Below are 27,291 nucleotides of genomic sequence, written 5' to 3' on the forward strand. Positions count from 1 at the left end.
ACACACTCACGGGCTGCTCACGGCCGCATTTTCCAGCTTTCGTCACTTACTGTTCTTCCCATCTCCCAGTCCGGCCACAGTAAATTGCATGCCATTATTTTTGCACAGAAAACTCTCTTTATTTTGTCTGCCTAAGAAATGGGTAGAATCAAACTGTTCTTCCTATTGTCACATTTGATACAACATTTCACCTCTTGTCCCTAAAACGCGTGTGGGTTTCTCCACACGCACCACGCACACACCAGCAGGCATCAACAGGGGGTCCTGTAATTCAGCTTGATTTTGACAGTACCTGGAGACAGTGTCAGATCCCACAGGCTAAGAGCTCCGTCCCACGAGACTGCCCTGTTCCACGTCAGAGGCCAAAGGCAAGCAGCAGCTTGTCATGCATGCTTCTGACTAAACAGCTGCAAATCGAGGTTCCCACGGCCCCCACCTCAAACTCAGCTAATTTGCTACGATGGCTCACAGAACTGAGGGAAACACTTAGCCTTACTGTTTTATCGTAAGGGATATTGCAAAGGATACAGATGAGTAGTCAGGTGACGAGATACATAGGGCCAGGAAGAGGGGAGGGATGTGGAGCAGCCGTGCCCCCTCAGACTTGCGCTCGGCAGACACACCCACAGGTTCAGAAACCCGGAAGCTCTGCAAACCTTAGCCTTTTGGGTTTTGATGGAGGCTTCATTAAACAGCCGTAATTTTTTTTAAGAAAACTTTTAATTAATAAATATGAATTTCAAAAGTACAACTTTTTGGATTATAGTGGTTCTTCCCCCCATAACCACCCTCTCACCCACAAACCATCCCATCTCCTACTGCCTCTCCTGTCCCATTCTTTATTAAGATTCATTTTGAATTATCTTTATATACAGAAGATCAACTCTACTAAGATTTCAACAGTTTGCACCCACACAGATACACAAAGTATAAAGTATGGTTTGAAGACCAGTTTTGCTCGTGGCTCACTTGGTTAATCCTCCGCCTACGGCGCTGGCATCCCGTATGGGCACCGGGTTCTAGTCCCGGTTGCTCCTCTTCCAGTCCAGCTCTCTGCTGTGGCCCGGGAAGGCAGTGGAGGATGGCCCAAGTGCTTGGGTCCCTGCACTGCGTGGGAGACCAGGAAGGGCACCTGGCTCCTGGCTTCGGATTGGCGCAGCCACGGCCGTGGCAGCCATTTGGGGGTGAACCAATGGAAGGAAGACCTTTCTCTCTGCCTCTCTCTCTCACTGTCTATAACTCTACCTGTCAAATTTAAAAAAATAAAAAGACTAGTTTTAGCATTAATTCTCATAGTATAACACATTAAGGACAGAGGTCCTACATGGGGAGTAGGTGCACAATGATTCCTGTTGTTGATTTAACAATTGACACTCTTATTTATGATGTCAGTAATCACCCGAGACTCTTGTCATGAGCTGCCAAGGTTATGGAAGCCTCTTGAGTTCACAACTCCAACCTTATTTAGACAAGGCCATAATCAAAGTGGAAGTGCTCTCCTCCCTTCAGAGAAAGGTACCTCCTTCTTTCAGGTCATTTTTTGCTACAGTGTCTTAGCTTTCCATGCCTGAAATACTCTCATGGCTTTTTAGCCAGATCCAAATGCCTTAAGGGCTGATTCTAAGGCCAGAGTGCTTAAACAGGCATAATTGATTGAATCACTGGCCATTGATGATCAACTCAACCTCAGAGGTGGGGGCTGGTGGGTAGGTGTGGGGAAGACTGAAATTCCAACCTTCTAATCACATGCTTGGGTCCCTGACAAGCAGTCTCAGTCCTGAAACTAACCAGGATCCCTCCTTAGAACAAAAGATGCTCCTGTTACCCAGGAAATTCTGAGAGATTTAGGAACTCTATAGCAGGAACCAGAGGTCAAAGAACAAATGTTAGGACAAAAGATTCCCCTAGCACCCCCTTTCTACAAAGGTTTTAGGAGCTCTACATTAGGAACCAGAAGTAGTGACCTTTTATGTTATTTCACACCTATTTAACACAGTCCTTTCAAACCCAGCTCTCACATACTGTCTGCTTTAACCCTTCCTTGTGCTCCCTTCTTGGCTAGCAGGTGGGGAGGGGGGTGTCACCTCCACACCAGCCCCCTCCTCCAGCCATGAGCTTCCCAAGGACAAGAGCAGACCTAGTAAATGCTGAGTGAATGTGTTCTTCAGAAAGAACAATCAACACATGCACACTAGATTGGAGAATGTTTGGTCCAGAGGTTAAAATGTCGTAATTAACAGGAGCACTCACAACTTTCAAAGTTTTTTGGTTTTTTTCCTGGTGCATGACTGTAGGTAGAGAAACGTTATTATTTCATGTGTAATTCCTTAGGAGAATCATGGGCCTGGGGTCTGCTTACCTTTGTGGTGTTATGCTGCCATTAAAGACAGCAGGAGGAGCATGAATTTATTAGCACTGGCTGCCCCGATTTGAGAAGTTATCAGTGAACTTAGAGAAATCTAATAATGTTAGAGAAGGAAGAATGTTTCCCTTTGGAACATTAGCAGGAGTCATTTTATCATATTTAATCAATGAAGTGGGTCGGTATAGTTAAAAAGTTGATGTACTTGGCCAGTGCCACGGCTCACTAGGCTAATCCTCCGCCTGTGGCACCGGCACCCCAGGTTCTAGTCCTGGTTGGGGAACCAGTTCTGTCCTGGTTGCTTCTCTTCCAGTCTAGCTCTCTGCTGTGGCCCGGGAGTGCAGTGGAGGATGGCCCAGGTCCTTTGGGCCCTGCACCCGCATGGGAGACCAGGAGAAGCACCTGGCTCCTGGCTTCGGATCAGCGCGGTGCGCCGGCTGCAGCGGCCATTGAGGGGTGAACCAATGGTAAACGAAGACCTTTCTCTCTGTCTCTCTCTCTCAATGTCCATTCTGCCTGTCCAAAGGGGGGTAAAAAAAAAGCTTGATGTACTAAATTTTTTTTCCAATCAAATTCATAATGGATTTTTTTATTTTGTAAGAGAATCGTGTTTCCAAGTAGCATTCTCTTCTAATATAATTAAAATCTTTCATCTATGAAAATTTCATTTTCACATAATCTTGGTCATTTATTGTATAAAAAGAATACTTCTGTGTTAGAAACATTTTCTTAATTTTAATCTTAAATTATAGAAGTAATTAGAAAAGTGATTTATGCTTTTCATAAGAAATTCAGTAGTATAGAAATTCAATAGTATACAAGAAAAAGTAAAAGCTTCTCTCTCATTATTAGTTGGTGTGTGTTCTTGCAAACCTCTATTCTGTGCCTTTATCATATACAACTACAAAGTAGGTATTTATATACAAACATGTGTTTTAAGAATATGTAGCCTCTAGTAACTATTTGCTCGTTGAAAATATAGTTATATTTTATATTATCAAGCATAGTAATTTCTTATAATTCATGAAGATTTTAGTAGAAAGAAGTTCAGTTGATGGTATTTGCAGATTTGAATTTGGTCCACTTTAATGACCGGAAAATATAGGTTCCAGTACCTATGGGTCCAGATGGTGAATCAAATTAAAGATTCTGTATAAGTAGGAATTCTGTGATCCTGAAAAGATTAGAAGAAAGACCCTGTAATGACTTGAAGGGATGGATTAGCAGGCAGGAAGTAAGAATTCTAACCCTAGTACTTTTGAGGGGCATTCACAGAGTAGGATTGTGACAGTGCAGATTTTTGGAAAGTGTGAGTTAACACACAGTGAGATGACCTTGTCCCATGTAGGAAGTTGTCTAGACTGAGTTGAGTTGAGAATATATTTAAGGAAGACTAGCAGAAAGTATGAAGTAGGAAAAGAAGCAGGTAGAGAAAAATCACATTTCTGGGTAACAAGCCATAATTGTTCCAGTTCCACAGGAGTGTGGTAAAAGTGAAATTTATGAGTTGTGAATTCTAGAAATTGTAAGTTGAGCTCTGCCTTTGAAGGTCAAGCAGAGAATATTGGTCTCTTTAGTAAGTAGGAACTCAGGGTCCTGAGGAAGGTAGATTGAAACAGGATTCCTGTTTTCTGGAGTGGTTGTTCTGGTAGCTAAATTTAGAGTGGTTGGGAAGCCAGGAGAGGAGAGGCCGTCCACGAGCAGCAGGTGTCAGCAGTCACCACAGCACCAGAAAGGGCAAGTGCGCCCCGATGTCCCGACGGGTTGTCCCACACACCACGCGCCCAGGCCTGGCCTCCCCCAAGTCCACTGCACTCCCGCCCTGCAGAGGTGGGTTTGCTCCGAAATTATAAAAGAAGGAACGCAGCTATAGTAAACTGGTTCTGGCTGTCCCCAAATAGAAGGTGCTCCATGTTTGCCGTTTGTCTTTTCTTTGCCACCAGTGGTTGGTTGCATGTGGAAGGAAGGGGCCGAAAGGGAGACAGCCTGCCAGGAGGCTGAGGGAAGCCCTGGCTTCGTATCTGCTCTACGTCTAGCACACCCTTCAGTGGCAACCACCTGTTCCATCGCTGCTTTGAGTTTTAGAGTGTTGAGCCACTTCACTGTCGCACACATGGCAGAATGCTAAGTACAGATGAGTTTTGTGACCTAGTTTGCTGAGTCTGACAAACCCTCCACCTCTCCTCACCCTAATCTCCAAGTATCTTCCTGTTCCTTGTGGGAAAGGGCACCCCATTATTGTACCCTCATTCCAGATGGCTCAAAATTGGCCTCTCAAGAGTGACAGAAGCATATTCTGTGGTTTAAGCAAGCATCTCTAACAATTCTTTTTTTTCTTTAATTTAGCCTTTTTGAGTATTGCATTTCTCAACTTTAAAGCCAATTTCTCGATTTTGGAAGGTACCATTTCTTTGTTGTTGTTTTTCCTTAGAATGACTCAAGTTAGTTTAGAAACAGCGTATTTCGCTCTAGCTCACCTCATGATTGAAGCAGAGAAAGGACTTCATGTCGGGTGGTGTAAAGGAATTAGTGCTGCTCAGACGTGTGGACACAGAGGAGCAGGTGCTGACACTGCGGCGGCTGCTTCCTGTGCTCCTTCTGGGCCTCAGGGTGAGCCGAGTCACCAGTGCTTCCGCAGGCTGCTGTGGCCGTGACGGAGGGCTTGGCCTGGAATCCGCCGCTGCCGCGTCCCATTTTCAGTTGTTTGTTCTCTTGTTAACATATGAGGGGTGGAGGTGGATGTCAAAGAAGCCATCTCCTGGGAACCCCCATTCCCTATGGCGTTATTCCCTGCCCAGCCGCTCTCAGCCATTCTGGTGGTCATCCTCTTACTGCCAGTCCCACTCCCCAGCCAGGGCATGGGGGAAAGATTGTCAGACTCAAGTACTGTTGTTACTTAGGAGGACAAACTGTGGCAGTTCTAGACATCAAAACATTTCTGACTATCTCAGCCACCAGCATAAAATTGCCTGTGATCCGTTGTATGTCTGAGCCAAAAATGTTGTTATCAGCTCATTAGTGTGGTCTGTATACTCTTCTTTGAAAACTCCCTATCTGTGGCCAAAAACAGCTTTAGCCTTCCTTTGCAAGGATGTTTCATTTTGGCTCCACCAACAGAGAAAATATCTTCCACTGTTTTTCTAAATAGGCTTCTGTTTGCTTCTACAAACGCTTCTGCACCATACAGCCCCTGTGCATGGAGAGCCATAATTATACTACTCATTTAGGAAAGGGTGGGGGAGAATGTAGAGAAGAGCCAGCTCTGGAGAGGCGACTGCACCCCTGGGTAGGGCTGGAGGAAGAAAGCAACAAGGAGAGGTGAAGTCTGAGTCTGGATTTGTAGGACATAAAGAAGACACTGCCAGTGGCAAGTTGGAAGAGTGATTCTTCTCAAAAGGAAGCAGTCAGCTCTGCATTCGCTGATGTTTCAAGGACCAGTGACTGTTCTCCTGCACGGCAGGGAGGAGGGGTGGCTCTGGCGGCGTTTGGTTCTTGCCTCCAAGTGCTGGGAAGAGCCTGGGGCACACGCGGCAGTCTCCCTCTCAACACCATTTTCCATAGCATTAGAGTAACGTGTTAGGGAAGCATTATGTAAACACAGGATGCACACAAGAATACAAACAGCCTGCCTGACATGGTATTCACAGTTACCAGGAGTCAGTAAGTGATGTGTGTGTCTATTTCTCTTCTAGGTTCATTTTCCAGACACTGAAAGAGCAGAATGGCTAAATAAGGTAAGATTAGAGTATCCCAAATACCAGATAACAGTGGGAATTAGAGGATGAGAGACCATCTTTCCATATTTGGGGATTTGAGTGTTGGCAACATTTGAGCTGTGCTAGCCCGCAGTAGGATGACTTCTGTTCCCCAGAGAACTCAGTCATGACTAGTATGTTACATTCCCTTCTGAGGGGTGAGAACCAGGCTTCCACCTGAAAAAATCGTACTGTGCTCATATTGGTGCTTATCTCTGGCCTCGTGTCCTCCTTCCCGAATGTCTAATGCTCACTTGTAATATAATCATAAGTGAAGAGGGAAATAACTCTGAGGAAGCCTAGTTATTGGTTGTAATTTTGTAAAAGACATGTTTTTCTATCAGTATACTTTGAAATAGATTTTTTATTCATATTTTATACCACTTTGTAGTAAACACTAGTGTAGATAATGTTCACTTTATAACACTGGAAGTTTGTGCTAAAAAAAGATTCATGGGTGGTTTTTTTTTTTTTAAGATTTATTTATTTATTTGAGAGGCATAGTTACAGACAGAAAGAGGGAGAGACAGGGAGAGAGGTCTTCCATCCACTGGTTCACTTCCCAAATGGCCTCAATGGCCGGAGCTAGGCCAATCCAAAACCAGAAGCCAGGAGCGCTTCTTCCAAGTCTTCCACGTGGGTGTAGGGGCCCAAGCACTTGGGCCATCTTTCGCTGCTTTCCCAGGCCATAAGCAGAGAGCTGGATCAGAAGAGGAGCAGCTGGGACACGAACCAGTGCCCATATGGGATGCCAACACCAGTGGCGGAGGCTTAGCCTGCTACGCCACAACGCCAGCCCCTCATGGGTGCTTATTAAGGTCTGTACAGTTAGAGGTTTGGAGCTATAGGATTTTTAGCAATTACTAAATACATTGACATGCTTAAACAGAATATTTAATGAAAATAACTAATTTCTGTAACACATGGGCAAATCAGTAGTTTACTATTAATAGGTTTTTAAAATTTAGATTTTTGTATAACAAGACCCTGCTTTCCCCCTTTTATTTTTCAAAGCCAGATTTTAGTAAAACGATAGGAGCATAATTTTTTATGATTATTTAAGTATATTATTATAACATCTCTTTAACATGAGTTCTTTTTTCTTTCCAGACTGTAAAACACATGTGGCCTTTTATTTGCCAATTTATAGAGAAGTTGTTTCGAGAAACGATTGAGCCAGCCGTGCGCGGAGCAAACACCCACCTTAGCACCTTTAGTTTCACGAAGGTTGATGTGGGTGAACAGGTGCGTTTCTTCTGCAGGTCCTTACACTGCATGCGGTAGGACTTCCGTGAAAACATTCAAACATTTTAAACTACCCCAAATTATGTTCTGGGAAAAACTGTTCACCAGGAGGCCTGACATGTGTCTCCGCAGCCTCTGCCCAGGGTCTTCCTCACACTGTGTTGTCTGTCTCCAGTGGGTGTGACCTCATGTTGCCTGCTGTGCTGTTTGCCAGTTCAGTCTTTATTGCATGGTTTCCCATTAGTATTTCCTCTACCTGTTTTATGTGGTATTTATAGAGCTTATGTTTCTACCCCATGTTCTCCTGTGAGAACTGCCTTTTCAGAAGAAATCTGTCGTGTTAGAAAGAGTTGATATGTGAGTCCGCACTAAAGGTCCAGTAACTGACAGCAAGCCGAAGGCATTCACCCCTCTCAAGATGTTAAAAAACAACAGCTAAGGGTTCTAATATTGGCATCACAGTAATTACACAGATGAGAGAGAGATTTTGATAACAGAATCATATTATATAAAAAGGAAAGCTTAATTGTACTTTTTGTTTTTAAGATTTATTTATTTATTTGAAAGCAGAGTTACAGAGAGAAAGAAAGACAGAAAGAGAGAGGTCTTCTATCTGTTGGTTCACTCTCCAAATGGCTACAATGACCAAGCCTGGGCCAGGCCAAAGCCAGGAGCCAAGAGCTTCCTCTGGGCTTCCACGTGGGAGCAGGGGCCCAAGTACTTGGGGCCATCTCCCCTGCTTTCCCAGGCACATCAGCAGGGAACTGGATCAGAAGTGGAGCCGCCAGCACTCAAACTGGCACCCGGTGCTGCCAGCTGTGGCTTAACCTCCTACACCACTGTTCCAGCCTCCTTAATTGTACTTCTCATGAAAGTCCCAAGTACATTTAAATTAGTTGATTGAGACAAATTTACTCTTTGTTTTATTTTTAAAAGTCAGTGTTACAATAATTAACAACAGTTCAAGTTTACATTTTTGTATCCCTAATAGAAACTCAGAAATAATAATACTTTAAAACATACACAATGTATACATTAGTGCCCATATAGCCAAGGCAGATAGCAGGCACATGTCACTACTCCGTACTGTTCAGGGTTGTGGCTTAGGGAGCGTCTGACCGATTGCTACGTGTCCATTCCACACTCTCCAGGCTGCTTTTCCCATCAAAGCCGATTTCCTCCATGCAGAGAGTGCTGGGTGAGACCAGGGAGCTCTGGTCAGTGCTGCAGGGTGGGGCGAGTATCCAGGGTGACGCCCTAGTTGGGCATGGTAGATCTCCTCTATTGTCGGGGTGGGGGAGAGGGTATGGTCACCTCTGTTGCCGTGATCACACCCTCACCTCCTCTGTTCCAAGGTGACAATGCCCTGGGTTAGTCACAGTGGGTGCAGCACTCACCCAAGCTGCTGTATGAACCATGCAAAGGATCTGTGCAGTCCTCATGAGAGCACAGATCCCGCCACAGCGACCCACCCCAGGAAATTGGGGAGCGTTGAGCCTCTGGTGCCACACACAGTGACCTGGCTACACCCTGCACCCTGTCGTGCAGTCACGGAGTTCCCACGGTCTGAGCACACAGGGCTCCCGCAGTCACAGGGTACAGAGGATCCGCTCCACCCTGCTAGCCTGTCCCATCCACGGAAAGGCAGAGAGGGACCCAGAGCCGACTAGCTGCCTGTGGCTGCACCGCCTTGGCCATTTGAACCCTGGAGCCTGTGATGTGTTGAAGGGCTGGGGACACCTCCCTGTCCTACATGGGTGCCCAGCCCCCATCAGTCCTCCTAGCCAGACTCAAAGTCAGTGGGAAACACAGATCTTTCCCTCTAGTAAAATCCCCGGATCACATGCATGCACTAGAGCTGCGGTAGGCAGTACTCGTGGCAAATGGCACCTTCTCCCCACCCGTCGCTGGGTGCACAAAGAGCCGCCGCAGCCACTGCTCATTTCAGAATGGCGCCTTCTCCCACCTGCTGCCGGATGCACGCACGTGAGCCTCTGCAGCCGCTGTTGGTGTCAATATAGCGCCTTGTCCCCACCTGTTGACCCCTGTGGCCGCTACTGGTGTCGAGATCACCCTCTCCTAGCTGGTTGCTGGAAGCCATTGTAGGGGGAAGGGGAGAGAGAAACGGGCCCTTTTTTCTCTGGGTTGGGTAGGTACCTTGTACCCCTTAGGGCTTCAGGCCAGGCTCAAAGATAAGGTGGTCTGCCAGGGTCTCCCTCCAGCTGTATCACCAGTGTGGTGTGGGTCGTCTGCAGTCTGCACTCACCTCACTCTCCGGAGCTGGTGCTTCTTCTGGCTCTCAGCTGCGGGGGTCGTGTGTTGTGTCCTCACTCGTCCTGCACGTCCACAGCTTGCATGATGACCCATGGCGTCCCTCTGCCTTCTGTAGAGTTTCCACTGCAGGGTTCTCTCTAACTCTCCCCTGGGGATGCACTTCCTCACTTGTGTGCTGCTATTTTCCCTAGCCTACAGCAGTGCGTCCTTTCCTATTCCGCCCTCTTGGAATCCTGTGTTGAGATTTTCAAGGGTATTGCATGTTCATAAATGTTCTCTTTGGGCCGTTGAAGTACAAGATCTGTTATGATCTTTCTCAGTTTACACTGCAGTGTACCTCTTTCATATGTTAGGTGTTGCTTTATATCTACAGCTTACATCTTTTCTTTACTTGCAAACCCCAGTTTTGTGAAAATCATCAGAAAGGAAGAATTATAAGAAATAAAAATTAAAAAAATATTTTTCAAACAATGTAGTAAGGATGGAATAGGGGAAAATGAGCAAATTGGAAGAGACAAAGGGGTTAAGGAGCTTAGGAAAAAGAGTGAAAATGTGTATCCTTATATGTGCTGACAGTAATGCCTAGTGTGTATTGAGTACTTAGTCCCTGCCAGGCAGTGTACCAAGTTCTTCTCTTTCATTATGTCATTTAACTTCACAGTAACCTCATGAGATACATGCCATTATGATTTGCAGCGTATGGGCAAGAAAACACAGGTTAAATAACTTGCCAGACTTCAAACAGCCATTATGTTGTGAAGTAGACATTTAAATCGTGTAGTCTTATGCTAAAGATCGTTCTCTTCACCTCTGTCTTATATTACAAGTTTAGATAAAAAAAAAATGTCTGGATTTTAAAACAAGCTACATCTTTTTTCAGCCTCTTCGGATCAATGGTGTTAAGGTGTATACTGAAAATGTAGACAAAAGGCAAATTATTCTGGACCTTCAGATTAGGTAAGTTTTTACTGGTGTTATAATTGTGTTGTAGTTGATGTAGTATAATGTCACTTACCTATACCCAGAAGGGGGAACGTATAATGAGCATGCTTCTTATTCTTACCTGCTGTTTGTTGGGATTTGACGAAATTCCTTTTTGAGAACCAGGTGTAGTTTGTCTTGTTGATTTCAGTTCCTAATTGCCATTAATAAAACATTTTAAATAAAAGAAACTGAAGGCACCATAAGAAACCTACAAACCAGTGTCTCTTATGAGCATGGTCATAAAAAGTCCTCAACAAAATACTAGCAAACCAAAACTATCAGCATATTAAAACCATTATACACCATAACCACGTGAATATATTCCCAGAATGCATAGGTGGTTCGACATATAAAAATCAGTCACCACATTAACAGGAGGAAGGAAAAAAAGCCCAAACCATATGACTGTCAATTGATGAGAAAAATCAAAATTCAATACCTTTTCATAATAAAAATACGGAACTAGTAATAGAAGGAAACTCCTTCAACATAATAAAACTGTAAATTAAAGACCCGCAATGAACATCATGCTCAATGGTGAAAGACTGAAAGCTTTACCTAGAGGAAAAAAATAAACAGGGCAGCGATCTTTACTTTCACCACTTCTGTTCAAGCTGGAGTTATTCAAGTTGTAGTTAGAACACTTAGATAAAAAGAAGTAAAAGGCATCCAGATTGGAAAGGAGAAAATAATCTCTGTTCTTAGATTATATGACATTATAAGTAGAAAATCCCAAATATTCCACCAAAAAAAGCTGTTAGAACTAATAAATGCACGAAAGTAGCAGGATAGGAAATCAGCATACAAAAATCAGTTGTATTTCGATACACTAATGACAAATAATCCAAAAAGAAAATGTAGAATACAATCCCATTTATAATAGAATCAAAAAGATTAAAATATGTAAAAATAAACTTAATTATGGAGGTGAAAGACTGTATACTGAAAACTATAAAACTTTGTTGAAAGAAGTTAAAGAAGATACCTATTCATGGGTTAGAAAACTTAAAATTGTCAGTTCTACCCAATTTATAACAATCCCTGTAATCATGTTATTATTATCCAGAATATATAGAGGATTCCTGAAATTTTACGACTAAAAAAGCACCCTTTTAAAAAATAATTAGTCCTGTGGAGCATCTTTTCATATGCCATTATCTATTTACATATCTTCCCTGGACAATGTGGGTGCTAAGGCCTAGGGGAGGAGACAGCAAGGAACTAGTGTTTAATGGAGTGGACGGAGTTTCAGTTTGCAAGATGAAAAAGTTCTGGAGATGGGTGATGGTGTTGGTTACACAACATTACAGATACCACTGAACTGTATACTTAAAAATTATTAAGATGATAAATTTTGGGGCTGGTGTTGGGGCGTAGCAGGTGAAGCCACTGCCAGCAGCCCAGATACCTCATAGGGGCACTGGTTTGAGTCCCAGCTGCTGCTCCTCCAATCCAGCTCTCTGCTGGTGGCCTGGGAGAGGCAGCGGAGGATGACCCAGGTGCTTGGACGCCTGTACCCACATGGGAGACTGGAGGAGGCTTCTGGTTCTTGGATGACGACTGTACCCACATGGGAGACTGGGAGGAGGCTTCTGGCTCTTGGATGACGACTGTACCCACATGGGAGACTGGGAGGAGGCTTCTGGTTCTTGGATGACGACTGTACCCACATGGGAGACTGGGAGGAGGCTTCTGGCTCTTGGATGACGACTGTACCCACATGGGAGACTGGGAGGAGGCTTCTGGCTCTTGGATGACGACTGTACCCACATGGGAGACTGGGAGGAGGCTTCTGGTTCTTGGCTTCAGCCTGGGCTAGCCCCAGCCATTGTGGCCATTTGGAGAGTGAACTGGAGGATGGAAGATCTCTCTCTGTGTCTCTCTCTCTTTCTCTGTAACTCTGACTTTTAAATAAATAAATAAATTTTTTTTTAAAGAAGTTGGCAAATTTATGTTATATCTGATTTAATAAATAAAAAAAGATTGGAAAAAAGAAACTGAGTCTGCCAGGTTTCACGTCTGGTATAACAAAGGTGTGTTTCTTTCTTTCTTGTCTTCATTCTTACTTGAACTTGCTTGTGGCTTCCTGCATTCCATCTAAGGCCTAATAATGCAACGTTTATGGTGAATGCTGTATGCTGTGGATTCAAAAGCAGCTATTTGTTTTTTAGTGGTTTAGCATGGTTTCTCTTTTGAGCCTTCACTGATGATGATTTTATGTCATTTTGAGTTTCCAAAGTACATTAATGTAGTAAAGGTACAGAGTTGGTGCCAATTATGTTTATTTTAGAAAGCAACGTAGAATGTTTTTAAAGTGAAAAAAAAAATGTGTCTTTAAAACATTTGCAAACACTGTTATCAGCACAGAAATAAGAGGAGGTCTATTGGTATCTCAGGTTAGTTAGACTGTATCCCAGAGGGCTGTCCACTAGGCTGCTGACAACTCCACAAGAGTGGAAACCTTGTTCTGTTGTTCGGTGTTTCCAGCACTGAATATTCTATAGTTTTATTAAGTAAATGTTTTGGGGGGCTGGCTCTGTGGCATAGCAGGTTAAGCCACTGCCTGCAGCACCGGCATCCCATGTGGCCACCAGTTTGATTCCCGGCTGCTCCACTTCTGATCCAGCTCCCTGCTAATGTGCCTGAGAAAGCAGCAGAGGATGGATCAAGTCCTTGGAGACCTTCAGTCTGGCCCAGCTCTGGCCATTGTGGCCATTTGGGGAGTGAACCAGTGGCTGGGAGATCTCTTTCCTTCTGTAACTCTGCCTTTCAAATAAAATAAATAAATCTTTAAAAATAAATTAAATAAATAAATGTTTTGGGGCAAGCATTGGCCTGGCAGTTAAAATACCCATTGGGATGCCTACATCCCATATTGGAATGTATAGGTTTGGACTCCTGACTCCTCTCCCAATTCCATCTTCCTACTAATGTGCACCCTGGGAGGTCGCAGGTGATGCCCAGGTCGTTGTTCCCTGCCACCCATGTCAGAGTCCTGAATTGAGGTCCGAGCTCCCAGCTTCAGCCTGACCCAGCCCCCGCATTTGGGGAGTAAACTAGCAGATGGGGACTCTTCCTCTCTGCCTGTCTCTGTCTGTCTCTCTGCCTGTATCTGCTGTTCTACCTCTTAAATAAGTAAATAAATGAATACAAATTTAAAACTAAATATTTGAATCAGTCAGTTCATGGATGCCATTTTTAGAATACAGACCGGGTATCATGAAAGGTTTTTGACAGTCATAACATATGCAAAATATCCTGCTCAAATATGTCTCTAAACAAATATGCATTCTGCTTTTTTGTGTATTCCAAACAAGGGCCTTAACTAAAGTGGCAGTAGAAATGGGAAAGTGGAAATTGAAAAGTATTAGGAAATAAAGTGATCAAGTCTTGGAGTGGAAAGGAAAGTTTATGATGGCTTTGGGACAGGTTATCAGTGATTTCTCTAAGTAGAGGGTAATTCTCAATGAGAAGAATCTGTAGGTATGGGCTTTAACGTCAGGGTAATAGATACTGGAAGAATTTCATCTAAGATCCCTTTTGTTAGTATTTTACTTACCTGCTTAGATACTTCCTGTCTAGTGTTTGTCAAACTTCTCTACAAATATTCTCAAACAGGGGTTGATGTCCCACTTCCGGGAGTGAAAGATTGGGATCAAATCATACACAGATGTGTATGCACAGATCAGGCATGCACAAACACGTAAAACATTCGGTAGTGCATGTTTATATTAAAATAGACGCAAACTTTACATGCAGGATCATGGTAGATTCAGGCCTGTTTGACATTACTATTTGAAATGACTTAATCATTGAGACCCCGACAGGCACTCTGTTTCTAACCTTTGATATCACAGAGCCCTGAGGCAAAGTGAGTTTTTTCATGAATGAGGAGACAGTGATCTGAAATTTACTTGAGGTGAAATAAAATGTAAACTTTATTATGTATTAGACAAACAAGAGCTGTAACACAAATGGGAAGTGCATATCATCAAAAGGCTGCTCTAGAAGTAGCACTGTTATTACATTTTCTTTTGAAAATAGACATTTATGTTTAGGATTTCAACATAAAACCGCCAGAACACACACATACACACACACACACACACACCACGTATACTTGATTCTTCACAGATGTGGTAATGTTGAATCTGGTAACACCACAAGCCTATGACCAGGACCAGTAAAATACCTTGGTGTGAGCCACGGTTACAGTTTTTGCCTTCAATTTGATTTTGGTTGCTTTGCTGTCATTTTATTTAGGTTATATAACTTTCAGGCCTGTGATTATTAAAAGAATGGCTAATTGCACTCACCTTATGTAACGCAAAATTCTTTCTTTGTTAGTTTTGTAGGAAATTGTGAGATTGATTTGGAGATTAAGCGATATTTTTGTAGAGCTGGTGTGAAAAGTATACAGGTAAGTTTTAAAAATTTTTAGTCTTCTAAAGTTCTCTAAGCTATGTTCAAAAAGAAAATTATTTAGTTTTAATTAGCTCAGAAATTTCGTGAACTCAAGTTTGTATTTGTAGGTCACAGTTGAAAACAAGTAAGTCAAGTGTATAAGACACTGGATTTTCATGTGATCTTGTTAACCAAGGGAGCGGCCCTGCAGTGTTGTTTTCTATTACCTATCCGGTTTCCTGTTTGAATTTAGATTCATGGTACCATGCGAGTGATCTTGGAGCCATTGATTGGAGACATGCCTTTAGTCGGAGCTTTATCTATATTCTTCCTTAGGAAACCAGTAAGTCAACATTTATTTCAAGTTTCCTGTTCCATTCACTGACAAGACTATGTATATGTAGAAGAATGATACAAAGTGGCAAAAGAAAATGTTATCCTCAACTCTTGTCCCTTTCTGATTCATGAATCCTATAAGTTTTCATGCCTCTTTTGCCTTAACTAAGGGCTTCATCTCTTGAGAAACATCTTTATTAATTATGAAAACAAGGTTTGGGGGTTGGCATTGTGACATAGTAGGTAAACCCACCACCTGCAACTCCGGCATACCATCTGGGTACCAGTTTGTGTTTTGGCTGCTCTACTTCTAATCCAGCTCCCTGCGAATGACCTGGTAAAAGCAGCAGATTATAGCCCAAGTGCTTGGCCCCTACACCCATGTGGGAGACTTGGATGAATCTCCTGGCTCCTGGCTTCAGCCTGGCTCAACCCTGGCTGTTGCAGCCATCTGAGGAGTGAACCAGTACATGGAAGATCGATTCATATTCTCTCTCTAATTCTGCCTTCCAAGTAAATGAATCAATCTTTTAAAAACAAAACAGGTTAGTTTGGCAAATTATTCTTTAGAGTTAATTTATTTTCATTTTCTTTGACAGAAAGAGAGCAGGAGAGTGCTTCCATCTGTTGGTTCATTCCCTCAAATGCCTGCAGCAGCCAGCGCCGGGGTAGGCTGTATCTGGGAGCTGAGAATTCAGTCTGGGTCTCCACGTGGGTGGTGGGGACCCTGAACTTGAGCCGCCATCTGCTGCCTCCCTGATGCGCCAGCAGGAAGCTGGATCAGAAGCAGGGGTGGAGACAGGGCTCTGTCCCAGGCACTTGATATGGGATGTGAGCATTCTAAATGGTGTCTTAATCACCGTGCCTATTGCTGCTCTGAGATTTTTGTAAGTGTAGCTTGTAGCTAATGTTTTATTTTTTTTAGCTAACATTTTGTAAGCGTAATCACTGAGTATAATTTACATAATTTGCTTACTTAATCCCCATAGCCCTATAATTAAGTACTGTTTATTTTTACCTACCGGGAGCTGAGATTTTAAAAGTCTTATTTGTCCAGATCATACAACTAAGTATTGGGGCCTACACATAGACTCAGATTAGTCTGATGCATAATTCATGTTCCTAAACTCTATTGTTATGACTCACCAGTAAATCTCCATCACCCACCAGAGATGAGTGCTGCCATCATTTGGATGCATTTTTTCCACTGTGCTTAATAGGTTACACATACACTTTTTGAAAATTATACAGACCTTTTTTGACTGATCTATCATTCCTTGTGGTAAGCAGTAGGTTCTTATTGGCCACAAGAACAAGACAGTGGAACTGTGATTCCTCCTGAACAGACTCCTGCTTGCCTGGCCTCCTCCTTACGTGGCCTCTGTGGCCTCAGAGTGGCGTCTTCCTCTGTCTGTCTTCAGTGTTCAGCATCGTTAGGGTAATCTTCCCAAGTGCAAACAAATCCGCTAGGATTTTCTTTCCCTTACAGACAAGATCATGGGTTCTCCAGCTGCACTTCCCACCACAGCCCCAAACGATCATCCAGGTTCCCAACAAGAGGGAACCATCAAACTCTAGAGAAACATCAGCCCCGTCTTCCTGTCTTCCATGACTACTTCTCGGTATCTTTTCCTTCTCCCCAGAATGTCGTCTTTGGCCCTTTGGTTCATTATTTCCAGCAAATTTCTACACGTCCCTTCCTAGGACAGAGGTCCCATTATAGTTATGTATATACTGTTAACTTTTTTTTTAAAAAAGCCAGGAATGTTCCTATCTCCATGAAGTTCAATGTCTGTGGATGAATTGGTCTGTTTCTAAAATGCTCCTCCTCCCTGCACACCTTTTTAAATGATTCTTAAGCTATGCCATTCTGTGGCCCTCAATGAGTCCTTTATGGAGGTATTGTTAAACATCATTTTTTAACATGATTTCTTATTTTGTTAAGAATAAAGGTTTTATTATTTTTATCTGAGAGGCCAAGAGACAGAAAGACAGAGTTTGCATCCTCTGGTTCCCTGCCCAAATGCCCACAGTGACCAGGACTCAGCTGGACCAAAGCTGGAGTTGGGAACTCAGTGCAGGTCTCCCATGTGGGTGGCAGGGACCCAAGTGCTTGAGTCATCACCACTGCTTCCCGTGGCCTGCATTAGCAAGGTACTGGAATCAAGAGCCGGAGCCAGGCATCAAACCTGGGCACTCTTCTATGGCTCATGGTATCTTAAAGGCTAAACTCCCATCCCATCATCTATAATTTACTACAGAAATATTAATTTCTATACTTTGATTCAAATAAAGTAAAAAGTATTTTTGTTTGGTTTTTGAGATAAGGGTTTGTCTAGACCAAAATGAGTTTACCACCAGTGGTACTATTTCTATATAAACGTATAAGAAGCATTTACTGTCATCACTTTGTATTACCACTAAAATTATTATTCTCCTTCTCTTATTGCTTACTTAAAAGCATTTTTTAAAAGATTATTTGCAAGTCAGAATTAAAGAGGGAAAGGCAGAGAGAGAGAGAGAGAGGTCTTCCATCTGCTGGTTCACTCCTCAGATGGCTACAATGGCCAGAGCAGGGCCAGGCCAAATCCAGGAGCCAGGAGTTTCTTCTAGGTCTCCCACACGAGTGGCAGTGTCCCCAAATACTTGACCCATCTTTTGCTGCTTTTCCCAGACCATTAAGAGGGAGCTAGATCAGAAGTGGAGCTTCTGGGACTCAAACTGGTGCCCATATGGGATGCCAACATCACATCAGCAGCTTTACGTACTGTGCCATGATGCCTACCCTGTGATGACATTTTAAGTACTTGCTCTGCCACAATGCCCACTCCCATGATGGCATTTTAAATACACAAAATTTAAGAGCTATTAGAGAACCTTTTTCTGTCAATTTCACTTTATTAAAATTCTGGAAAAGGAGAAAATCTACAAAAGATTTAAAATTCATGGTTTTCTCATGTACTGGTTGTTTAAAAGCCAGTACGTTTAAGAAACCAACTTTATTAATGTCTGTGAAAAATTAATCGTTATGGGGCCAGCACTGTGGCACAGCAGGTTAATGCCCTGGCCTGAAGCACCAGCATCCCATATGGGTGCCGGTTCAAGACCCGGCTGCTCCACTTCCCATCCAGCTCTCTGCTATGGCCTGAGAAAGCAATAGAAGATGGCCCAAGTCCTTGGGCCCCTGCACCCGTGTGGGAGACCCGGAAGAAGCTCCTGACTCCTGGCTTCAGATCAGTGCAGCTCCGGCCATTGCAACCAGCTGGGGAGTGAACCAGCGGATGAAAGACCTCTCTCTATTTCTCTCTCTCTGCCTCTCCTCTCTCTGTGTAGCTCTGACTTTCAAATAAATAAATAAATCTTAAAAAAAAAAGAAAGAAAAACTAATATTTAACAAATTTCTAAATATTTTTCATTTACGCTTGTTTATACAGAGATGTTTTAACAATTTAAAGAAAAATCTTGGGACAGGAATTTTAGCTCATGGTTAAGACACTGATTAATACACTTTGCATTCCATATTGGAGTAATTGGGTTCAGTTTCCAGCTCTGGCTCCCAGTTCCAGCTTCTTGCCCATGTACATGGGAGGCAGCAAGTGCTGACTCAAGCAGTTGAACCCCTGCTACCTGTTTGGGAGACTGGATTGTGTTTCCAGTTCTTGGCTGTGGTCTCAGCCCAGCCCCAGCCGTTACAGGCATTTGGGGAGTGAGCAAGTGGATGGCAGCTCTCTGTCTGTCTTCATTTTCTGCCTCTCAAGTAAATAGATAAATGATAAATAAAGGTCTTTTTTTATTTTCAGTTCAGAATTTAACAATCCAGATCTTTAAATCTTCCTCAAAACTTAGTAATTCTCTTATTTAATTTAAACTCTTCACAGATGAATTTGCCTTTAAAATAACATTATAATATTAACATCCACATGAAAGTTTAGTGACCAGAAAAGAAAGAGGCTGAAAAGTTCAGAATCGCTCATTTCCTTCTATGGTAACTAGTTACCAAACCATATGCTTCAGAGAAAAGGAAAATTTTTTTTAAGTTACTTTCAACTGGAAAATATGAGAATAGAATTTACTGCTTGTTGCCAAGTAATTCTTCCTCACTCTGGTGAAAAATAAAGCTAGAAAGATTTTTAGTTTTGTTTTTGATAATTTTTTTATTACCCTGGTGATTTAGTAGTGCTGGACACTCATGAAACTTTTCCACATTTTTAGACTTGTTCATTTGTTTAGATTAGTTTTGATAATATGATACTTGTTGGGAGAAAAAACAAAAACTAAAAAAATCCTGCAATGATTAAGGGATTGAGTGTAGAAGACAGTCTGTGTAGTAGGTAATGACACTCTTGGGTGTGGTACAGCCTGGTTTTCCGCTCCTGATTCTTTCTCTTCTCACTGTGAGCTTTGAACAGCTTATTTCTCCAGTCATCTCCAGTTTTCCTATTTGTAATATGAAAATGAATAATACTTCATACAATTAAATGTGAACCTTAAATGTCAATGAGGGGCAGGCGCTGTGGTGTAGTGGGTATGGGCCACTACACCCATAATGTAGTCCTGGCTGCTCCACTTCCTATCCAGCTCTCTGCTGTGGCCTGGGAAAGCAGTAGAAGATGGCCCAAGTTCTTGGGCCCCTGCACCTGCGTGGGTGACCTGGAAGAAGCTCCTGGCTCCTGGCTTCAGATCAGTGTAGCTCCGGCCGTTGCAGCCAGCTGGGGAGTGAACCAGCGGATGGAAGACCTCTCTCTCTTTCTCTACCTCTCTCTGCAACTCTAACTTTCAAATAAATAAATACATCTTTTTTTTTAAATGTCAATGAATGTAAAACACTTAGTACAATGCCTGGCACATACTTGTTAAGCCTTTAGTTTATGTTTTTCTTTTTTTTACGTTTTATGTATTTGAAAGTTAAGAGTTACAGAGGGAGAAAGAGAGAGAGAAAGAGGTTGAGAGAGAGAGAGAGAAAGAGAGAGAAATCTTCCATCTGCTGGTTTATTCCCCAGGTGGCCACAGTAGCCAGGGCTCAGCCAGATCAAACCAGGAGCCAGGAACTCCATCCAGGTCTCCCACGTGGGTGTCAGGGGCCCATGTACTTGAGTCATCTGCTGCTTTCCCAGGCCATTACCAGGGAGCTGGATCAGAAATGGAGCGGCCAGGACTTGAATCGGCACCCATAGGAGATGCAGCTTCTCAGGCAGCGGCTTTACCCACCACACCACAACACCAACCCCTGAGTCTTCAGATTTTTAAGAAATTAAATATTTTCGTACATGTAAGCATTGTAGTGTGGTCCTTACACTAGAAATGAGCTATTGGTAAGGAGAAAATCTCAGATAAATGTGATAAGAAGCAGAGCAATTGGTGTTCGCCATTGGATGTGTCCCAGGAATGGCTTTAACATGGTTGTAGCATGTGCCTGAGGCACGCATCCTGGAGGTCTGTCTCCTGGAGTCATCTCCCCTGCCTCTGGGAGCCTCCTCCAAGCTCAGCACTCTCCTGCCCCTCCTCCCTGAAGGAGCCTGTTAGGAAGGATCTCAGGCTGGCTGGTGGCCTTGGGCCACGACTCTCCCACGTGATCCAGGGCGATGCTCTTTCCAGTTTTCCACGTCCCAAGTGAAAGCCAGAAGCCCTGGGACTTTACAAAATGAGAAGAAGTTCTTGACCCTCATCACCAACCCAAATCTACCAAATAAAGGATCCTAGAGAATGGTGGGCACCAGGGTTTGCATTTTAAACAAACGTCTTGGTGATTTCTTATTCTGAATTGTAGCAATTAATGCACCTGGGATGCGTGGCATATATAAGTACTCAAGTACCAAATTGCTGTGCTCGAACTGTTCTGTTTCACTACATCTGCCAAGTGCTGCATTATAGATCAGTAGGGAGAAGAAAGTACCTCCGTGTTTTCCAGAAAGAGTCACGGACCACGTTACACATTCCGTGTCTTATGGGAGCGCCGCAGCAGCTCAGAGTTGACTTCCTGTCCTTTGGAAATACACATTCCACTTACTCTTCAGTTTCCTGAAATAGAGATGTTAGTCATCCAGGGACCGTGGTTCCCATTATCCTAGGGCACAGGGAGCACACTAATTTTAGTTGCCTTTCCAAAGGGGCTTTCTTGAGCACCGCCTTGATGAGGTCCCTCCTGCTAGTGTCTCGGGCGTCTGTGTGCAGTTTCGCGACTGAGCTTGTGAGCCTCTTGCTCTCTCGCACACTCGCCTGGCCTGTATCCTCTTCCTCACACATGCCGGCACACTCACATGCTCGTTTTTCATTTGCACACACACTCATTCCCTCACACACTGCTTCTGGCACTTGCACACTCATTCTTTCTCCCTCTATCTTTATGCACTTAGTCTCCTTCTGCTCCCCAGCCCTCCCCTGTGCACAGGGACAGCCAGCTACCCCATCACTGCCTTTGACACAGGGACCTTATTTTTTTTTTTTAAGATTTATTTATTTATTTGAAAGGCAGAGTTACAGAGAGGCAGATTGAAAGAGGGAGAGAGATCTTCCATGTGCTGGTTCACTCCCCAAATGGCCACAAGGCTGGAGCTGCGCCACTCTGAAGCCAGGAGCCAGGAGCTTCCTCCAGGTCTCCCATGTGGGTGCAGGGGCCCAAGGACTTGGGCCATCTTCCACTGCTTTCCCAGCCCATAGCAGAGAGCTGGATGGAGAGTGGAGCAGCCGGGACTAGAGCTGGTGCCCATATAGGGTGCTGGTGCTTCAGGTGGCAGCTTTACCCACTACACCACAGCTCCAGCCCCAGGGACCTTATTTTTTACACTCAAACCTCTTCTGTTTTCAAATCCCAGATAAGCCCTGTCCTCCCACCAATCCTGTGCCTGCCTCCCGATGATTTTTTTTTTTAAGATTTATTTATTTATTTGAGAGGCAGAGTTACAGACAGAGAGGAAGAGACAGAGAAAAGGGTCTTCCATTTGTTCGTTCACTCCCCAAATGGCCTCAATGGCCGGAGCTGGGCTGCTCCAAAGCCAGGAGCCAGAACCCAGGAGCTTCTCTGGGTCTTCCATGCAGGTGCAGGGGCTCAAGCACTTGAGCCGTCTTCCATTGCTTTCCCAGGCCACTAGCAGAGAGCTGGATCAGAAGAGGAGCAGCTAGGACACGAGCTGGTGCCCCTATGGGATGCACCTATGGGATGTAGAGGCTAAACCTGCTACAACACAATGCCAGCCCCCTCTGTGGCTTAAAAATCTCTTGGACTAAAACTGCCTTCTTTTAGACTTCTAATATTCCATAGATGATGGTTAATATTCTTTGGAGACTTTTGTCTTAGACAAAGTAATGAAGCTGTTTTTCTGAAATGGTTCTTAGGACTTCAAAAATGGTCTCTGATGGTTTGATTCTAGGTAGCTCTTCACCAGAAGTTAACATGGAACAAAACTGCTTCAGAAGTGAAAAGATAAATGTGCCTTGTGCTGCTTACCTATGTTTGGCATAGTTAGGAAGATCTGGATTGCTCTAAGGCATTCCCAAGGCGAGGAGCCCTGAGAGGGTATCTTCTGTAATTCCTCTCTCTCTCTCTCTCTCTCTCTCTCTCTCTCTCTCTCTCACACACACACACACACACACACACACACACGCTATCTAGTTGCAGCTCTGTCTTCCCACAGCCCACTAGGTGATGACTTAGAGCCAGGTGCCATCTATATACGTTGTCTTACTCAGGCCTCATGGCCCACCCATCCTATGGAAAACAAAGCTCAGAGATAGTATTTTTTTTTTTTTAATTTTTGACAGGCAGAATGGACAGTGAGAGAGAGACAGAGATAGAGAGAAAGGTCTTCCTTTTGCTGTTGGTTCACCCTCCAGTGGCCGCCGTGGCCAGCAGCCGGCGCACCGCACTGATCCGATGGCAGGAGCCAGGTACTTCTCCTGGTCTCCCATGGGGTGCAGGGCCCAAGCACTTGGGCCATCCTCCACTGCACTCCCTGGCCACAGCAGAGAGCTGGCCTGGAAGAGAGGCAACCGGGACAGAATCCGGCACCCCGACCGGGACTAGAACCCGGTGTGCCAGCGCCGCAAGGCAGAGGATTAGCCTAGTGAGCCATGGCGCCGGCTAGTATTTTTTAAATTGGAACTTCAGTAGGAATATTTCTAGTATTGAAATTTATTTTTTAAAATCTCATACGTGGAAGCAGTTGTTTGGCTCAGTGGTGAGGATGCTGCTTAGGATGCCCGCACCCCATATTGGAGCTCCTGTGCTTCCATTAGAGTCTTAGCTGTGCTTCCAGTCCAGCTTCCTGCTAAGACATACTCTGGGAGGCAGCACTGGCTCCCTGCCACCCATATGGGAACATGTGTTGAGTCCCTAGCTACTGGCTTCAGCCTAACCCAGCCCTATCTGTTGTGGGCTTTAGGGGAGTGAACCAGTGGGTGAAAGATAGCTCTCTCTCCCCCACTATCTCCTCATTCTCTCTCCTTCCACTGTCTCCCCCTCCCGTCTTTGTCTGCCTTATAAATAAATATAATTTTAAAAATAAGTTTTTTTAAAAATCTCAAATTATATTTTAAAACTTCTAAGCATTGTAATTTGTATTTCAATGGTTTTCTCTAGCAACTGGAAATTCTCTTTAGGGAGCTGGCATTTGGGCATAGTGGGCAAAGCCGCCACCTGTGATGCCAGTATCCCCTATGGACACCAGTAAAACAGCAGAAGATATGCCAAGTGTTTTGGTCCTTAAACCCACGTGGGAGAACCAGTGAAGCTGCTGGCTGCTGGCTGCAGTCTGTCTCAGCCCTGGCTATCGTGACCATCTAGGGAGTGAACCAGCAGATGGAAGACTCTCTCTCTCTCTCTCTCAATCTCTCTCTCTCCCCCCCTCCCCTCTCCCCCTCTTCCCCTCTCTCCCTCTCTGTCCCTCTCTGTCCTTCTTCCCTCTCTCTGTAGCTCTGACTTTAAAAAAATAATTAAAAAAAAAAAAAAGAGATGGGTATTAAGGAAATGAGTATTTAGATTGTAGTGATAATAGGGGCCAAGTTCCCTAGTACCATTTAGTGGAAAAAACCTAGATGTTTAACATCCCATGCTGGTGTGTAGATCTCCTGCCACAAAGGAATGCCCTGCGGGAGGCCAAGAACCCCGTGTTTAAGTTCTGCATATCTATAGGAAAGTGACATCCAAGTCAGGTGGCAAGACTTAGACCAGCTGTCTGCTGGTGCATTCACTGTGCGGGACCTCAGAGTAAGGGAGAAGTCAGGGAGGGGAGAAGGCACCTCAGAGATGCAGAGACGGTGAGAGGATGGATGGCTTGGAGCAAAACCCTGTGCGGCAGATCTGCCGTTTCTTCCCTTGGGGGCTGAGTGGGAAGATGAGAACTCCCCTCTGTCCTGTTACCCAGTTGTGAAATTCAAACAGTTAGATAGGATCACTTCCTCCAGGTCTTAGTTTTCCCACCTGTAAAACTAGAAGAGAATGGTTCTTCTCAGTCTTTGACTAATTCTCAGTTTAAATACCTACGACTTTGTAAGCCAGCTTTTTACGTGATCTTCAAACGTGTATCTGTTCTGTTTTCTTTTTGAGCTCAGTCCAGCAAGTCTTTCTTGCATGAAACTTTTATCCTCAATGCAGAAAGTGGAAGCATTTTCCTGGCTTGGAGCCTTTCATTTTTAGTTTTGAGAGGCAAAAAGATATCTGTCGGGTGTCTAGGTAGTTTTTAGAGATTTTTTTTTTCTGGGTGTTAAGCCCACAAGAACAGAATTACCACCTATTTGTGCAGATTTTCGGGAACAAGTGTTTGGCCTGGTGGCAAGGATGTTGCTTGGGACAGCTGCATCCCACACTGCGAAGTCCCGCTTTGCTGCTGATTGCCGCTCCCTTCTAAAGCACTGGGAGGCCGCAGGTGACGATGGCTCGGGAGCTGGGTCCTTCCCATCTAAGAGGGAGACCTAGATGGAATTCCCAGTTCCCTGGTCCAACCCCTGCTGTTCAGGGCATTTGGAGAGTAAACCAGTGGAGGCAGCCCCTACCCCCACGCCCAAAAGTGCCCCCCATCTCTGCCTGCCTCTCTAATACAAAAAGCGTTACTGCTGCTCGTTTGTGGAGATCTGACTTGCCAGCTTTGAGCAGTTTTTATCATTTAAAGTTCTAGCAGAATATTCCATGTCAGTGCCATATCAGGTGTTTAAAATCTTCATGCAGTGGCAGGCTCCACAGTACCAGTTGGTAAAGACACTTCTCGTTTGTTCAAACTGAAACATACGTTTTTAACCAAAATGGAAAGGTGTAGACCAGCCAGGTCATACTTAATGATGTCAGTTCTATATAGCACTATTGTACATGAGGTAAGAACGCAGGTTTCTGAGGCAGGCTTTCGGCACAGTGGTTAAGACACTGCTTGGGATGACCCCATCTGATACCAAGGTGCAGGGGTTCAAGTCTCAGCCCAGCTTCCAACTCCAGCTTCCTAATGAAGAGCAACAGGAAATGCGTCGAGTGGTTGGATTCTTACTACCCACGTGGGGGGCTCCAGTAGAGTTTTGGACTCCTGGTTCCGGCCTGACCCAGCTCTCGCCACTGCTGTTATTTGGGAGATGAACCAACTAATGGAAGATTTCTGTCTGTCCCTGTGTCTCTCTCTGTCTTTCTGTCTCCCTGTCTTTCAAAGAAGGTGAAAACAAATAACTAATTATTTTTGAAATGACCAATTTTTTTAAAAAAATGGTAGTGAGCCTCGTGCTTGAGCTGTGGGTATATCTTGTACTCCCTGCCAGTCCCAGTCTAACTTAGGACCAGTGACACATCTGGAGAAAAAGCTGATGATTCAGTGTGATTAGACATTTCTTTCCTTATAATTTTGGTCAGACAAGCAGGATGTCATGTTGGTAATCAGAGCGGCTTTCAGATTACTGCACGGAATAATCGTGTGGAGCGTGTGGCATTATAGAAAATAGGACAGTGAAAAGAGTCCTTTGTTGTTTCCTTCTGTCACTTCATACATGTTTTTTGTTTGATACTTGTGACTCGTTCCATTTGGCCAATTTTTGCTTTTTGCATTTTTATTTATAGTTCAATTCACTGGGCAGTCAAAGCTTCTCAACCAAAGCCAGTCCCTGTTTCACAGAAGTATTTTAAGAGGTCCAAAAACACCAACTAAAATTAGCTTTACACTGGCTTTTCTAAAGTCAGTCCTGTCTCACCAAGTATTTTAACAAGTCCAAAAATACCTCGGAGCTACTTGGAACCATAGTAAAATCTCATTCTAACACCAGTTTCGAGTCTTCTGCATTCTGCTCTTTCTGAAAGACGACTGCATTAACAAACACTATTAAAAGAATTGTTAATTCTGTTTCCAGAAGCTGCCAGGATAAAACAGCTCTACCTTAAAGGTATTAAGACTAGGGGCTGGCATGTGGTACCATGGGTTAAGCCTCTACTTGGGATGCTGACATCCCAAAGCAGAGGGCCAGTTTGAGTCCTGGCTGATCCAGCTCCCTGCTAATACTCTTGGAAATCAGCAGATGATGGCCCAAGCACCCGAGTCCCTGCCCAACCTGGGAGACCTAGATGGAGCTCCTGGCTTCAGTCTGGAAGTCTTCTCTCCCTCCCCTCTCTAATTCCCGCTCCTTCAGATGCTCTGCTTCCAAATAAATAAGTAAATATTTTTAAAAAAATCATTGAGACTACACTGAAGATGTTTAAGGTGACAAGACTGTGACATAAAAGTATAAAATATGAATACTGTGTTTTTTAAAAAATTTATTAATATAAGAACAGATTTTATAGGTGCAATTGTAAGACAACCATACTTCCCTGGCTCCCTCCCACAATCCCGTCTCCTTACTTCCTTTCTTTTCCTTCTTTGATTTTTGCAAAAACATTATTTCAATCCACTTATAATCACAGGCTTAATGCACCACTAACCATAATATTCAACAAGTAAAAAGCAGGATGCTTAGAATGAAAGTGTATTT

General features: G+C 43.9%; 1 protein-coding gene across 7 annotated transcripts in view; it reads left to right on the forward strand.

Annotated features, from left to right (window-relative positions):
• Positions 1–27,291, forward strand: part of ESYT2 (extended synaptotagmin 2) — a 103,783-nt gene that overhangs the window by 28,014 nt on the left and 48,478 nt on the right. For all 7 annotated transcript variants that reach the window (XR_016236935.1, XR_016236936.1, XR_016236937.1 and 4 more), the window contains exons 2-6: positions 6,055–6,096; positions 7,228–7,362; positions 10,517–10,593; positions 14,968–15,040; positions 15,278–15,367. Coding sequence is in view for 4 of the 7 variants with exons in the window: in XM_051857038.3 (XP_051712998.2) it covers positions 6,055–6,096; positions 7,228–7,362; positions 10,517–10,593; positions 14,968–15,040; positions 15,278–15,367 (417 nt within the window). In the remaining 3 variants the exon portion in view is untranslated. The remainder of the gene's footprint in view (positions 1–6,054; positions 6,097–7,227; positions 7,363–10,516; positions 10,594–14,967; positions 15,041–15,277; positions 15,368–27,291) is intronic.

Source organism: Oryctolagus cuniculus, chromosome 7 (assembly GCF_051225735.1).
Source record: "Oryctolagus cuniculus isolate XC-2025 breed Fujian yellow rabbit chromosome 7, ASM5122573v1, whole genome shotgun sequence".
In the NCBI taxonomy this organism is placed as follows: domain Eukaryota; kingdom Metazoa; phylum Chordata; class Mammalia; order Lagomorpha; family Leporidae; genus Oryctolagus; species Oryctolagus cuniculus.